Genomic DNA, 15644 nt, shown 5'->3' with positions numbered 1-15644 from the left:
TTATGCTTAGACAGGCTTTTAAAACAGAAAGTTTTTAAAGAACATCCTGGGGGTATTGTACTGTTTTGAAGTGTATGTTTTTTAAGTGCTTTTATGTTTTTAATTGTTTCTATTTTTAAACAAATGATCTGTTTTAATATTGAAATAGTTTTATTCTATTATAATTATCATTTTTGTAAGTTTTTAATTGTACTGTGCTGTAAGCCTCGAGTTCTAATTTTGATGGAAAGCATTATACAAATATAATAATAATATAAACAATGCTAATAATAGCAATAATAATAATAGCAACAACTTGACTTGCAATATTTGAATATGGTAAAACATTATTTTTTCTTTTTATATATTTTTCAAATGAAAATGTTGTCATTGCTATTTGGTGAAGATCTTCTCCAATGGGTCAGGTGTCATAAGTATAAAACTGACATTTGTCTCTGGTTTCGTCACTGTTCTCCCAAATTTAAGTCGGCACATTAATTAAACATAGAGAAACTGTGGACAAGATCAAGATCATTACACAGTAGTGACCAAAGCTGTCTTCAGTGGGAGACAAACTGTTCTAAGAATCTACTATAATGTTTCAATTCTATGTATCCCTAATAGGGAATAAGTACCATTGAACACAGCAGGTATGAAGCACTAGTAAACATGTTTCCACTTGCTTTATGGTTCAACAAGCAACCTTAAGCCAGAGTAAATTCTAATCACATTTGTTGGTTGTTTCTGTTTCTCCAGAAATGCTTCTTTCAACAGTACTTCTTCCCTTGGCTGTAGTTCTGCAACAAGCTCTTGGACAGGTATTGGCTCATAAAAATTTAAAATAGAGCACCATCAGCAGGGCATTCATTGATCAGACAGATGTGAGTTAATATGTAGTTACAGTATTTGGCTCATGGTTTTCTGATAATTTACTACAAAGTTAATAGCAATTTTCTGAAATGAATCATTTGACAATTATAGACCAAAAGACCCCAGCCTTGTGTGACTAATCCTTTTGATTGTATAGTTCCTAGCAGTTTTTCAAAACTAGGTTTTGAACAGCCCAAATACTGTTGTATGAGAGAAGGTGAAAGGCATTAGTCAAAGGGAAGATGCATACGTTATATTCACTTAGTAAGGATTTCCCTGTAAGCACAAAGCTAGATTCTTAAACCGGAGGGTATCATGTTTTCTGTCTTCAGGGAAGACAGACCCTGGACACCCAACATTATAATGGGCTTCAATGCTCAACTGAGAGTATTCCTCTTAATACTTCTACAGTACCCTACCATTATCTACTGCAAATACTGATCTCTTCAAGAATGAGCACAGCCTGCTGTATGCTCTGTTTTGAAAAAGGAAGAATTGAATTAAAAATCAATGGATATATAGGTTACACAGAGATTTATCACGGTAGCAAGATCCCACAGGCAAATGGGATTTAATAGCGATATAACGCAAAGGAAACCCGGAAATGCCTGGAGTTTTTCACATGACGTCACAGTTAACGTGAAATAATGCGAAATTAATCTGCAGTTAAAGAGGAGGAAATCAGAAGCTTTTCTAATTTGGTTGAGTTCCAAATTTGAAAAGCTGCTGGTTTCCTCCACTTTAACTGCAGATTAACTTCACTTTATTGCACTTTGCATTATTTCGCTGTGAAAAACTAACCAAATTTACAAGTCCACTTTAAATTCGAATGTAGGTTAAATCCTGTTTAACTCCTGTTTGTTGCAGAAAACTCGCTAGTGTGATAAGGTCCATAAACAGGTTTTGTATGTCATACATATGTGAATGTTTTTTATATTTCAAATACTATATATTTATATTTTAAAGATGTAACTTGGCATTTTTCATGAGTGCAAGGGAAGAGGTTTTTTTTAAAAAAAGAAATAAGACTACCAGTTGGAGCTGAGCTTGTAAATGTTACTTTTAAAAGATTACTAGCTCAGAGATGGAGCCAGACCTGATGCCACTGCACCTGTACAGTGCAATAAGCAAGTAGGTTCATCAAGGGGCAGGTATCTCTTCAAATGACAACTGAATAATGGAAGGAAAATGTTTTTGAAGTGAAAAAATCTCTGGATAACCTTTTTTTTAAACAACCTTTAGCATATACTGAGTAAAATGGCTCCGAAACATCAGAAGGAAATTCTTGACAGATTTAATGCTATCAGGAGAGAGGTGCAGCCTACTGCCCGGAATATGATGAAAATGGTAAGATCTAATTCTTACTAAATATTTTTAAATGATCTCTACTTAAGACTTGGATGGGAGACCACTAACAAATACCAGGTGCTCTAGGAAGGAACTGGTAAAACCATACCTGAGTATTCATTGCCTAAGAAAACCCTATGGAGCCCTGGTGGCGCAGTGGTTAAATGCCTGTACTGCAGCCATTCACTCGAAACCACAAGGTTGCGAGTTCAAGACCAGCAAAAGGGCCCAAGCTTGACTCAGGCTTGCATCCTTCCGAGGTCGCTAAAATGAGTACCCAGATTGTTGGGGGCAAATTAGCTTACTTGCTAATTAGCTTACTTGCTGTTCACCGCTATGATCTTTGGAATAGCGGTATATAAATAAAAAAACAAAAAAAATGAGGTCACCATAAGTTCACACACACACACACACACACACACACACACACACACACACACACACACCTGCCTTCCTGATGCTTTTACACTTACCTGCCCTACAGGAGCTATTGGGAAGGATAGAGGAGATGCCTCCACTAAGAGTATCACAATCTTTTAATGCCTGCTTAGTACATGGATGGAAGACTTCCAAAGAATGCTAAAGGGCTAGACTATATTTCAGAGGAAGGCCATGGCAAACCACCTCTGAGTATTCCTTACAATCATGGCCGGAGTGGCCTTTGGCCGTTCCTTTTGGGCTGTCTGCTTTGCCTCACATTGCACAGAATGGGTTGGGAAATCAGGAAAAATTGAGGATTCTTAGGTCATGAGAATCATGGAATTAGCCCAAATCAGTGACCTATAAAAGTAACAGGCTTGGGACTAGGAAAGAAAAGAAAACTCTGTTAAATTCCTGGAGTTGCCTTAGGTTGACAGGTGATCTGAAGACACATACACCCATGGCCAGTATTTGGTTGCTGTGCCCTAGTATGAATTATTAATGGGTTGTTTCATCTTTGTGCAGCTTTATTAAGATTTACAATTATTTTTAAATTTTATTATCTTGTTGCCATGGAAAATAGCATACATTATTCACCCGATGATTATGATGTTACAGCAAAATCTTCCTTCTTTCCTCCCTCCCTTCCTTTCTTTGTTAAGGTATGGAGTGACAAAGCTAGTGAGAGTGCTCGAAGATGGGTCAGTCAATGTCAATTCAGAATCAGTCCCGTAAAAGACCGAACAGTGGATGGTAAGTTAAGTTTATGCATTACAAGGCATGAAAGTGAATTTAACACTTATTGGAATAATTATATTATAAGAAATTACAATAAGATACCTACTGGAGAATGCTGAGCAGAAAATCTCCTGAAGCACAGGACTGAGCAATCCTGTGTACTCTATTCCAGACCTTTCCCCCCCTTTTTAAATTTTTTTAAATTTAATTTGATACAGTTTGAGTTTCATTTGTCTGAAACAGATGGGCCAAAAGCCCACTTCCAGGCAGCTTGGGGCTGTGGCGATCATATGATGCATACACCCCAAGCCACCCAAAAGCTGCTGCCTAGTTGCCCCAACCTGGAAAAGTCACCCTGAAAAGGATCATTACAAATCCACTCCTTTTCAGAAGCCACTTTGAAACAACACTGATGGACCGGATTGACTGGGGCCATGTGCATGTGGTTGCCACTATTCCGGGGCGAGGGACTCCAGTGTGGGCCTAATCCATCCTTTTGGGGTGGTCTGTTTCACTTTAAACTAACCAACAAAAGCATGATTCCTTTTTTTCTTTTCTGTCAGGAACAGCGAACTTTTTCTCAGGGATGACAACATGCAGGATTAAATAGCACTGCATTAAATATTCCAGTTTCTCAGGCTTGAGGCAGTAGAATGAGGGTCAGTTGGGGAAGAGAGGGGGGATTTTTTTTTAAATGCCCAAAAGAGTGGATTTAACATTATTGATGAGAAGGGCAGAATTTTTATTTTCCCTCCATTAAAAAAGAAAGAACTTTGTTGTTGCAAAATTATTCTTCCTTAATTCTGAACATGATTCATATAGAAATGATCCTACCAAGCAGTTCTGTCACTGTTTGAAACTACAACAACAGGGCATATTTAAGTTGGAAGGAGGGGTAACAGAAACTATCCGGTCTCTAGTGGTCAGATTGCACCTGGAATACTGTGTCCCGTTCTAATCACCATAGTTTCCCCCCCAAGAAGGAACTTGTCCAAAGAAAGTGGAACATGTCCAGAGAAGGATGATCAAGATGATCAAAGGTCTGAAAACTAAGCCTTATGAGGAATGACTTAGGGGACTGCAAATGCTTAGCTTGGAGACTGGCAGATGATGATAGTGTGGGATCTTGTAGCACTTTTCAAAATAACTGTGTAAAATAAACTGTAGCATACATTTTCATTACATGATGGTCAGCTTTAACTATCTGAAGGGTTGTCATATAGAACATGGGGTGAGCTTCTTTTTTGCTGCTCCAGAGACTAAAGCATGAACCAATGAATTCAATTAACAAGAAAAAAAATTCCACCTAAACTTTAAGAGCTATGTCGCATAAAAAAATAAAGTGGAAATAAAGCCAGAGTAAGGACTTTCTCTGTGCCTTGCCATATGACATCAAAATGCTTAAGTGCTCTTGCCACAGGTGGAAAGCGTGTATTCTGTCAAACATATTTTTCTAACTAGAAAAAAAGATGTTTACAACTGTCTCCACGGGAAGAGAACTTAAGCACTATGACTTCATATGGTAAGGCACAGAGAAAGGCACTACTCTCTCAATTTCTTTGTTTTCTCATGCGATTAGGGTCTTGGAACCTAAAAGTAAAATAGATTGTCTCAGAGGGTGGTGGGCTCTTTTTCTTTAGAGGTCTTTAAACAACAGTTCAGTGGACGTCTATCAGGAGTGCTGTAGCTGCACATAGCAGAGGGTTGGACTAGATGCCTGTTGTGGCCTCTACCCACTCTAAAATTCTATTATTCCTCAGTTATTTTAATAAATTAAGTTTTATGTTTTTTCCTCTGACATCAATTCTGTCTTCCTCACACTGACCTCTGCCTGCTATCAGGCCCCTTGATTCTATTGTTGTAACCTATAGGTCTCCTAACATCCTAACAACATAGTAAAGGAATGGATGCTTCAAGAGTGAAAGAAAGGCAGCCCTAGATATATCTGTAAGCCCCTGTATCTGCTATAATTTTAAATACAAATATACACAGACATGATTCCTAAATGGGCTGGCCAGAACATTTTACTATCTATAATGGCATCTTCCCATTTCATGTACAGATGATAAGACTGAGAAGCTAGCTCAGCTACTGGGATTTCCTTTTCTTTGCAGCTGAGGACAATAGGATAATTCATGTCATGCAGGTCTGTCCTCCAGTATATTATCATTCCTTCCCAGAGAACAGTAAATACCAAGAGCAACAAATAATGATTTTTGTTATCTTATATTTTAATACTATTTAAAACATAAGTGGCTGCCTTATACTGAGGAGATTGTCACACCCTTAAATCCCCCTGGGAGAGATGCAGGATCTAAAAGCTGAAAATGTGTATTATCATACTTACCATGCCCAGGCTGTAGGCAGTCTGTATCTTCCCAGACAACTCGTCTGCAACCCAGACTTCTGCTGCAGCTTTTTCAAGAATGAGATTTTTCCTATTCTTAAAAAAGCCACAGGAGAAGTCCAGGTTGCAGACAGGCTGCCTGGGAGGATATGGGCTGTGTACAACTAAGGAGGTGCACTGGGAGAGCGGCAAGCTCTGAAAGCCGGCTCCCAATGCCCCCAGAACATCTGGGCTGCAGCGGTGCAGCAGCATCTAATGAGGTGGGCCAGGAAAGCAGCAAGCTCTAAAAGCTGGCTCCCAATGCCCCCCGGAACACCTGGACAGGAAATGGAAAAGAGAAATGTAACAGACTTCAATAACCACCATATTAGAAAGCCACTGTTGAGAACATGGAAAAAAATACAAATCTAGAATAATAAACAAAACACCATTATGGCTATCCCCACAGGAAGCCCTTCAAAGAAGAAAGATGATACATAACGAGAATTGGCTAACATATAAATCACTACTAAAATGACAAACAGGACCAACAAGAAAAATTGAGAGAGGAAGGATATAATATAAATTGGTTCCCATATAGACAAATCAGAGAAAGATATAAAATCGACAACAAAACAGCAGGATTTGAGACTGAGGATTCTGAAATAAGTAAAATTTTAATTGGAGACTCTAAAAAATTAATTAATAATCTCTACAATTCCCTCCTGAAAACAGAAATGGAAGGAGAGGTTGTCAAAGAAGGGATGATTCAATGGGCAAAGAACATAGGACACTCATTAGAATTAGACAAATGGGAAAATGCATGGGGCAAAACATTAAAATACACATTGTCACAATCGTTAAAAGAGAATTGCTACAAAATGTACTTTCGATGGTACTTGACCCCTGCAAAAATTTCAAAAGTGTATAAAAACACTAGTAATTTATGTTGGAAGTGTAAAGAGGAAATAGGATTTTTTTATCATTGCTGGTGGTCGTGCAGTAAGGTAAAAAAATATCGGACAATGGTAAATGATACAATTAATGATATCTTAAATACTAACATGCAAATGAAACCCGAAACCTATTTGTTGAACATGATGGACAAAGAATTAGAAACTAAATTTGGGAAATTGCTTTTCTACATGATTACTATGGCGCAAGTAGCCCTAGTGCAGAAATGGAAATCTGAACATGTCTCCGATAAAGATGAATGGCTATTAAAATTATTTGATGCAATCGAAATGGATAAACTAACTCAAATCCTAAATGAGAAGCAAGCAAACAATATAAATAATGATTGACAACTAATATATAATTATTTAAATAAGATATGGAAAATATTTAAGAAGGCGGGAGAAAGATAAAAATTCTTTCTTGATTTCAGGAAAAATGCAGTGAAGGGAGTATATTAGTTGGAGAAAAAAGGGGAAAAAACAGAAATATAATTTCAAAACAAGGAAGAAGGAAGGGATACATAAGAAATCATTAACTATATATATATATATATATATATATATATATAGTTAATGATTTCTTATGTATCCCTATTTTTTGCTTGCTACTCTTCTTCCTTCTTTGTTGTTTTGAAATTGTATATGTGTATCTATTAAATAAGCAACTGTTATATTATTGGTAGATTAACCAATGGAGATACTTCCTAAAATAAATAATATAAGAATGCATGGAATCTAGATTAGCAAGTTAAGAAATAGTTTTAAAAAGAACACCTGGGCTGCAGCGGTGCAGCAGCAGCTAAGGAGGTGAGCCGGGAAAGCAGCAAGCTCTAAAAGCTGGCTCCCAATGCCCCCTGGAACACCTGGACTGCAGCAGCGCTGCAGCAGCTAAGGAAGCAGGGCACATTGTACTAGTGGTGCAACAGTAGCGTGAGGGGGTGTGGAGAGGAGTGGTAGGTCATAATAGCCGCTCCTCCACCCCCACCCCAGGAACAGCAGGCTCACCAGCAGCTAGGACGCCGAGCCAAGAGGTGACCCCCTTCTTTATACCATCAAGGTGAATAGCTACGGTGGCATGGCAACAACACCAGGGAATGTGGAGAAAGAGAACAGTTGGAAGGGAGGTCTCCCTAACAAGGGACAACTATGTCTATCTGGGAATTATCTGGGAGCAGCAATCAAGGTTGTGCAGGTAAATGAAAGTATGGCAGAAACAGAATGAAAGTTTGTCTCATAGATGAGAACGCTGACCTGCCTTGCTTCAGAGAGACCTGGCTGGGAGACAATAGCACCATCACCTGGGCGCATGCTCTTCCAGCCGGGTATTCTGTTAGCGAGCAGGTAATGGGAAGTGGGCAAGGGGGTAGAGTGGCCTTAGTCCATAGAAATAATCTTACTTTGGCCACGATACCTGTCTGGAAAACAGATCATTTTGAGTGCATGTACCTAAGCCTGAAGACTAAGGATAGTTTGGGAATTCTGTTAGTTTACCATCCACCCTGTTGTCTAACAGACTCCCTAACCAAGCTGACACAACCAGTCTCAGAGTTGCAGTTGGAGTTGCCCAGACTGTTAGCCCTAGGCGACGTCAACTTTTCACTCGAGACCAGTTTGTCAAAACTAACAGATGCGGCTTGGGAGTTTATGAAGTCCATGAAAAACATGGGCCTATCCCAATTGGTCATTGTGCCCACACATTGTGCAGGTCATACCCTCGATATAGTCTTTAGTATGGAACGGGAACATCTGTGGACAGAGATAATCAATACTACCGCATTGTCATGGACGGATCATTTCCTGGTCAAGGTCGAACTGAGAGCCACTGTTCACCCCATCAGGGGTGGAGGACTAATTAGAATGGTCTGCCATTGAAAGCTAATGGAACCAGATGGATTCCAGAAAGCCCTAGAGGGTTTAATGGTTGGGAAGCCTTGGTTAATACCTGGAATAATGATATTACCGAAGCTATTGACACAATCACTCCCAGGTGCCCTTTCCAACCCACTTCTAACTGTAAGCCATGATACACTAAAGAGTTTGGAAATATGAAGCGGGCTGGACAACTAGCGCACAGTGGGTAGAAAACTCAACTCTTATTTGACAAGACATGTCATAGGCAATTTCTTCATTCCTATGGAGTGACAATGTATGCAGCAAATAATTCTTTCTCCTCTGCACATATTTCATCTGCAAATTCCTGTCCAACAGAACTGTTTAGGGTGGTAAGGGAGCTGACCCAGATACCACCTCCTCAGAATCCATTGCTTAAGCCGACAACAGCCTACTGTGATGCATCTAACAACTATTTTGCAGATAAAATCCCTCACATAACAGCCAATTTGGATGCCGGCATTATAGCAGAACTGACTGGTGAGGTATCCAGCAACGCCGTGAAGAGATTATACTGGATCAGTTTCAGTCTATGAGTACCGAGGATGTGGGCAAGCTCCTTGACAGTGTGAATCAGATGACAACATGCCCTCTTGATAGGGTTACCATAATTCCCTTCCACAAAACCAGGACAAAGTGTAGGAAAAATGTAGGATGTGATGTAGCACAAAATGGAGGACGTTCAAAAAGGGAGGACAAAAACATTAATAAAAAGCAATATAAATTCACGCTTCTCACTCATGCTCAAAATGGAGGACATTTTGTCATTCTTCCTGGATAGGAAGAAAATGGGAATGAAGCTTTGTGTTGTTTGTGTGTTGGACTAGGATTCTGGAGACCAGGGTTTGCTTCCCTGCCTCTTGGGTGACCTCAAGCAAGTCACACTCTCTCAGCCTCCTCAGCAGAAAGCCATGGCAAACCTCCTCTGAACAAATTTTGCCAAGCAAACCCCATGATAAGTTTGCTTTACAATCTCCATAAAGTGGAAAACAACTTGTAGGTACACAACAGCAGTGGAGGGTCCACCATGATGTAGTGGTCTGAGTATTGGACTAGGACAATGGGAGACCAGGGTTCAAATCCCAGCTCGGCCATGGAAACCCACTGGGTGACCTTGGGCAAGTCACACTCCCTCAGCCTCTCAGGGGAAGATAAGGCAAATCCACTCCCCAAACAAATTTGCCAAGGAAACTCTGCAGGCTCGCCATAAGTCAGAAAGGAGTTGAAGGCACACAACAACAACAGCAACAACAGCAGCAGCAGCAGCAGCAGCAGAGGAACAGGGGGAGGAGAAAAAGGAAGGAGAAAGAGAAAGAAGAAAAGGAGGAGGAGGCGGAGGAGGAGGAAGAAGAAGAAAAAAGAAGATAAAAAGAATAGGAGGAGGAAGAAGAGGGTAAGAAGAAAAGGAAGAGGGGAAGAAAAACAAGAAGAGGGGAAGACAAAGAAGAAAAGGAGGAGGAGGAGGAGGAAAAGGGGAAGAAGAAGAGGGGAGAAAGAAGAGAAAGAGTGGACAAAAAAGAAGAGGAGGAGAAATAAGAAGGGTCCAGCTGGCCGGCAGAGGCTCTGCGTGGCTCCTCGCCTCTGCAGAAGGCCTTTCCACTGCAGCTTCTCTCATTGGAGCTGGCCAGTAATGCCTTCTCCAAGGCAGAGAAGCCGTCTGGTGCATCCTCCGCCTCTGGAGAAGGCCTTGCTGCCACGGCTTCACTCCTTGGAGTTCAGCCAGCTGACAAAACCTTCTCCGAGGAAGAGTAGCCGTGCTGTATGTCCTCCGCCTATGGAGAAGACCTTGCCCTGCGGCCTCTCTTTTTAGAGCCCAGCTGGCTGGCAAGGCCTTCTCCGAGGAGCTGTGTGGTGCCTCCGCCGGCCGGCTGGATCCCAAGTAAAGAGGCCGCTGCAGTAAGGCTTTCTCCAGAGGCAGAGGAGCCACGAGGGGCCTCAGGCAGCCAGCTGGGTCCCAAGGAGGGAGGTCCCCACAACAAGGCTTTTCCTCCACCACTGCCTGCCATGTGGCATGGAGCCTCAGGCAGACGGTTGGCCCCTGCACGGCTCCGCCACCACTGGAGGAGAGGCCTTGCCAGGGAGGCCTTGTTCCTTGGGGCCCAGTCAGCTAGTTGAGGCCATGCCCCGCATAGCAGGCGGCAATGGAGGCCCCTCCCTGAGCCCCATCCAAGCCCAGGGAGGCCTAGTGAGGCAGCTAGGCCTCGCATGCCACCGCCACTTGTTTGAGGCAGTGGCAAACAAGGTGGGAGCCGGGACTGGTCATAAACCCAGGCTAGGACATTCAAACTGGCCAAAAACCTTGAATGTCCCGGCATAATCCAGAATATGGTAACCCTACCTCTTAATCCATGCCCTTCATGGCTGGCTGTCCAGGGTGGAGATGCCTTGATGATGTTCCTGAGAGATATTGTCAATGCATCCTTTAGGGAAGGTCAATTTCCATCTTGTTTGAAGGAAGCGGTTGTTAGGCCACTTCTGAAAAAAATCTTCCTCAGACCCCCTGGATATAAACAACTATAAGCCAGTATCCCATCTGCCATTTCTAAGCAAAGTGATTGAGAAGGCTGTTGCCCTTCAGCTCCAGGTTGTCTTGGATCAAACCAATTATCTAGATCCATTTCAAACCGGCTTTAGGACAGGATATGGAGTTGAGATGGCCATGGTTGCCTTAGCTGATGACCTTTGTCTTGGCATCGACACGGGAAGCACACTGTTGGTGCTTTTAGACCTGACAACTGCCTTTGATACAATTGATCATGACATCCTTCTAGAATGCCTGAGAAAGTTAGGAATTGCAGGCATTGCATGCAATTGTTCCTCTCCTTCCTCTCAGGCAGATTTGAAAAGGTGATGCTCGGGGACAGTCGCTCTTCAAAAAAGGAGCTTAATTTTGGTGTCCCTCAAGGAGCCATCCTGTCACTGATGCTATTCAAAATATATATATATATATATATATATATATATATATATGAGAAGCCGCTGGGGAAAATCATCCAGAGACATGGGGCGGGGTGATATCAGTACGCTGATGACACCCAGATATTTTTCCATGTCTCGGTCTATAGCTTTGACTACAGATAGCATCTCTCCTCTCAATGAATGTCTTAAGGCGGTAATGGACTGGATGATAAAAAACAGACAAAAACTGAATCCAAACAAAACAGAGGTTATCACAGTAGGGGCCTCTAATCCAGGTAATGAGATATGTCAACTGGTCCTAGATGGGATCACACTCCCCTTAAAGGAATCTGGAGGTGCTCCTAGACTCATCACTTCAAATGACAAATCAGGTAAATGGAATGGTCAAGACTGATTGTTTTCAGCTTTGGCTGATATGCCAGCTGCATCCTTTCCTGGAACCAGGGGACCTGTGGTTCATGCACTGGTAGCCTCACGACTCGACTTCTGCAATGTGCTCTACATGGGGCTACCCTTGTGCTTAATCCGGATACTTCAGTTAGTTCAGAACATGGCAGACAGGATGGTCAATGGAAAAACCAGAAATGACCATATAACACATATTCTAAAGTTACTCCACTGCCTGCCCATTGGTTTCCAGGTGCAGTACAAGGTGTTGGTTATGATCTTTAAAGCCCTAAATTGCTTTGGTCCAACCTGTTTACAGGACCGTCTCCTTCCATACAATCCACCCCATGCACTCAGGTCCTCTAGGAGGAACCTATTGCAGCGTATAAAGACCTGGTTGACTGCAACCACCCAGAGGACCTTTCCTTCAACCTCTCACAGATTGTGGAAAGGCCTGCCAGAGGGGATCCATCATATTAGCAGCTTAGACAGCTTTAAAAAGGCTGTCAAGACAGATAGTTTCCAGCAGGCCTTTCCTGAATAACAAACTTGGCCACCATCTGAATCTACCACCTCACTGATTACACTGTAGCCCCATTCACTTGTCTTTGTCTATTTCAGTGGATGATTTTAATAATTAATTTGTTTAATTAATGTCTTATCAGAAGTAGGAAATTACGGGGATATGGGTTTTGTGCGATCCAAAGGTGGCAGTGGCCCCGAGGGACACCATGCCTTCCTCCTCCTCCTACCCTCCCTCCACTGGTCTACCTGGCTGGGTCCTGGTGGTCCGGCAGCAGTGGGCGTCTCCTCCAGTCTCCTCCTCCACTTCCTCCTCCAGGGTGGACCTTTCTCCGCTGCCCAGCCTCCTTTTCTGGGAGTTCTCTGCCCCGGTAGGACAGAAAGAGACAGGCAGGCAGGGAGGACACAGGATCAGAGGATGTAGGAAGAAGGCACGCGCACTGTGAAGGCACAGATGCATGTCCTCTGTCCTCTGGTTCTGCATCCTCCCTGTCTACCTGCCTGCCTGTCTGTCTCTTTCCATCCAGGCCTCCTTCTAAGGAGGCCTACTGGGGCAGAGGACTCCCGGAGGAGGCGGCTGGGAAGAGAAGAACGGAGGAGGAGGAGGAGGAGGACTGTAGGAGAGGGCTGGCCCCAAGCCTTGAGACCTGCCGCTGCCACCACCTGGACCCATCCACCAGCAGCACCCATGTAGGCAGGCAGGCCAGCAGAGAGAGGAAGGGATGGAGAGAGGGAGGGAGGGAGGGAAAGGGGGAAGGAAGAGGAGGAAAGAAAGAAAGAGGGAAAGAGAGAAGGTTTTTTCCTTTTCTTTCCTCCTCCTCCATCCATTTTCTCCGTGCCGTTTTTCATCTTTTCTCCCCTTAATGTGAACGACAAAGGGGAGTAAATGGCCCTGGAGATAATTCACTTTCAAAATAATCCAGTTTCGAACTGGATTATTTTGAAAGTGGGAATGAGCCCTTCGTTAAGTATTTACTGAGACAACACACCAGCCTATAATGTTTTTGGCTGTGGTTTAATTACTATATTCATCCAAAGTCTTGGAGCAATTTAGTGCTTAATCTTCATTAAGCCACACTGTAGAAATTGGAATATGCAACCACATTTATTTTTATTATAGGTTTTCCCTGTGGGGAGACACTGTCACAAACAAAGACTGCCAGCTCCTGGAAAGATGTAATTGAATCATGGGCCAGTACAAAGCCTCATTTCAAGTATGGCATTGGACCAACTGACCCCAAAAAAAACATCTATAGCTATACTCAGGTATGAGCAGAAACACCATATTTCTTACATGAGTTTTGGGGCAGGATAAAACTAATATTTGAGATTATGTAAATACTTGGTTTTCTGAGACTACTTTGTTAATTTTTCTACTATTATACATGTTTAATAATTTATGGGGATGAAAAATTATACATTTAATTATCCAGTTCCAGAAATATAAACTATAAGCTCTAGATAACAGAGCTAAACAGGTCAAGAACTGAATCATTCATGATATACTGTAACTAAATTAATGAACAAGTCACAATTACACTGAGAATGTATAGTTTTTTGAGACCAGGATGAATTCTAAGACATTAAAGAGAGAACCCACAGCAGGTGAGCTATGTTTTGGGAGTCATCCTTGACTCCTTATCTGTATTTTCGGAAGTCTTGTTTGGGGCGTTTTCTTGTTTTGGCTGTGTCCTTTCATTGGAATTTATCACATGAGGAAAATTGGAAGTTTAAAAGGGTCAGACGCAAATGGTTTTCAGACAACATTGCATAGAAACCACTTAGAATCCAACAAGAAAGTGGTATGAACTAGGAAATCAGCATTTGTGGGGAAAATATCAGAAAATCATTTCCATTTCATTCACGAATACGCTTTTTTGTGCAATTGCTGTAGTGTGAAAGCTACTTCCGGTTTAGTTATGGGATTCTCCCTCTTTTTGTGTTTGTTGCCAGATTTCCCATGGTTCTTTGGGGTGAATTTACTTCCAGTGCAACTGAATAAGTAAAATAAGTACGCACCCTTCTTCGTAGCCAGAGCTCTTAAAACAAACAGCTGATGTAAGGGCAGAGGGGAGGGGTGAAGAGTGAAGTCTGAGTTCCCCCCCTCTCTCTCTGCGTCCCCTGTCTGCTTCAGCTGCAGTGATCCCCAAATTGTCCCCTTTAAGGGGTTTTGGACTTCAGCTCCCAGAATCCTAGGCTATTAGCCAACATGGCTGAGGCTTCTGGGAGATGAAATCCAAAATCCCATAAAGGAGACAGTTTGGGGATCACTTCAGCCTTCCCTCTAAGCTAGAGCTGTTAAAGAAACAGTTACTGAGGCAAAGGGACAGAGAGAGATAGAGAAAAGGTTGAGTTCCCCCTTGCTCTTTCCTGTGTCTGTCTGTCTCCCGCTTCAGCCTTCTCCACTAGCTTGAGCTCTTAAAGAAACAGCTGCTGAGGGAAGGGAGGGAAACACACATACACAAAGATTTGTCTACATGTGAAAATCATTTGCACATTTGATCGCTTTTTCAGGATGCACATGCTTTTATCATTATCAGGATGGAGGCACATTTGGTCCCATCATGTGAAAACCATTTGCACATTTGCGCACAAGTACAGATTGATCTAATATTCTGCACAGGATAACAGCACTTTGTGTGAGAAAACAATTTGTGCAATTGTGCAAAAACTTCCAATTTTTCCCCGTGTGATGAATTCCATTGACTTGCTTGGGGATCGGAACGAGCAGCCACTAGCACTATATAACTCTGCGTCTGTCTTTAAAGTTCAGTCTCTGAGGAGAGAGCACAAGGTGAGCGGTGTTTTGGGGATCATTCTTGACTGTGTTGTTTTAGTTTTTTGCTAAAAAAAAATTATTATCAGTTTTCAAAAAATAAAAGGCAAACTCATGTAATACCCAATTTCCAAAAACGTTCAGCTCCCATTAATATTCCAGACATCCATTTCTTTAGACAGTTAACACACAAAAACAATTCAAACATAATTAAATTATACCCTAACTATGACACTCCATTCATCCATAACTCATTCACTACTTCCTCATCTACAGTCTTTTAGTGGATTTCAAAGAACAATGCTTATTTAATGTACTATTTCATATTTAATATACTTAATATCTGAGTGGACTGTTTGTCTTTTTAAAAAAAACATGTGGGAGGGATTTTTGTTTGTTTGCTTGTTTTGGCTGTGTGCTGTCCTTGAGCACATGGTCTAAGGCAGGGGTAGGCAACCTGCGGCCTGCGGGCCGGATGCGGCCCGGCAAGGCCTTGGGACCAGCCCCAGCCTGG

The 15644-nt window shown here is 42.1% G+C and overlaps 1 protein-coding gene across 1 annotated transcript in view; it reads left to right on the top strand.

Annotated features, from left to right (window-relative positions):
- The window catches only part of LOC149313455 (serotriflin-like), a 44798-nt gene that overhangs the window by 20877 nt on the left and 8277 nt on the right, over positions 1-15644 (top strand). The window contains exons 2-5 of the mRNA XM_089522494.1: positions 736-797; positions 2092-2196; positions 3279-3369; positions 13475-13620. Of these exons, the coding sequence (XP_089378620.1) occupies positions 736-797; positions 2092-2196; positions 3279-3369; positions 13475-13620 (404 nt within the window). The remainder of the gene's footprint in view (positions 1-735; positions 798-2091; positions 2197-3278; positions 3370-13474; positions 13621-15644) is intronic.

The sequence above is a fragment of the Sceloporus occidentalis genome, unplaced genomic scaffold (genome assembly GCF_023333645.1).
Source record: "Sceloporus occidentalis isolate IW3139 unplaced genomic scaffold, rSceOcc1.0.p SCAF_4, whole genome shotgun sequence".
NCBI classification, from domain to species: Eukaryota; Metazoa; Chordata; class Lepidosauria; order Squamata; family Phrynosomatidae; genus Sceloporus; species Sceloporus occidentalis.
Note: the sequence above shows the minus strand (reverse complement) of the source record. Positions and strands in the feature narration are given on the sequence as shown.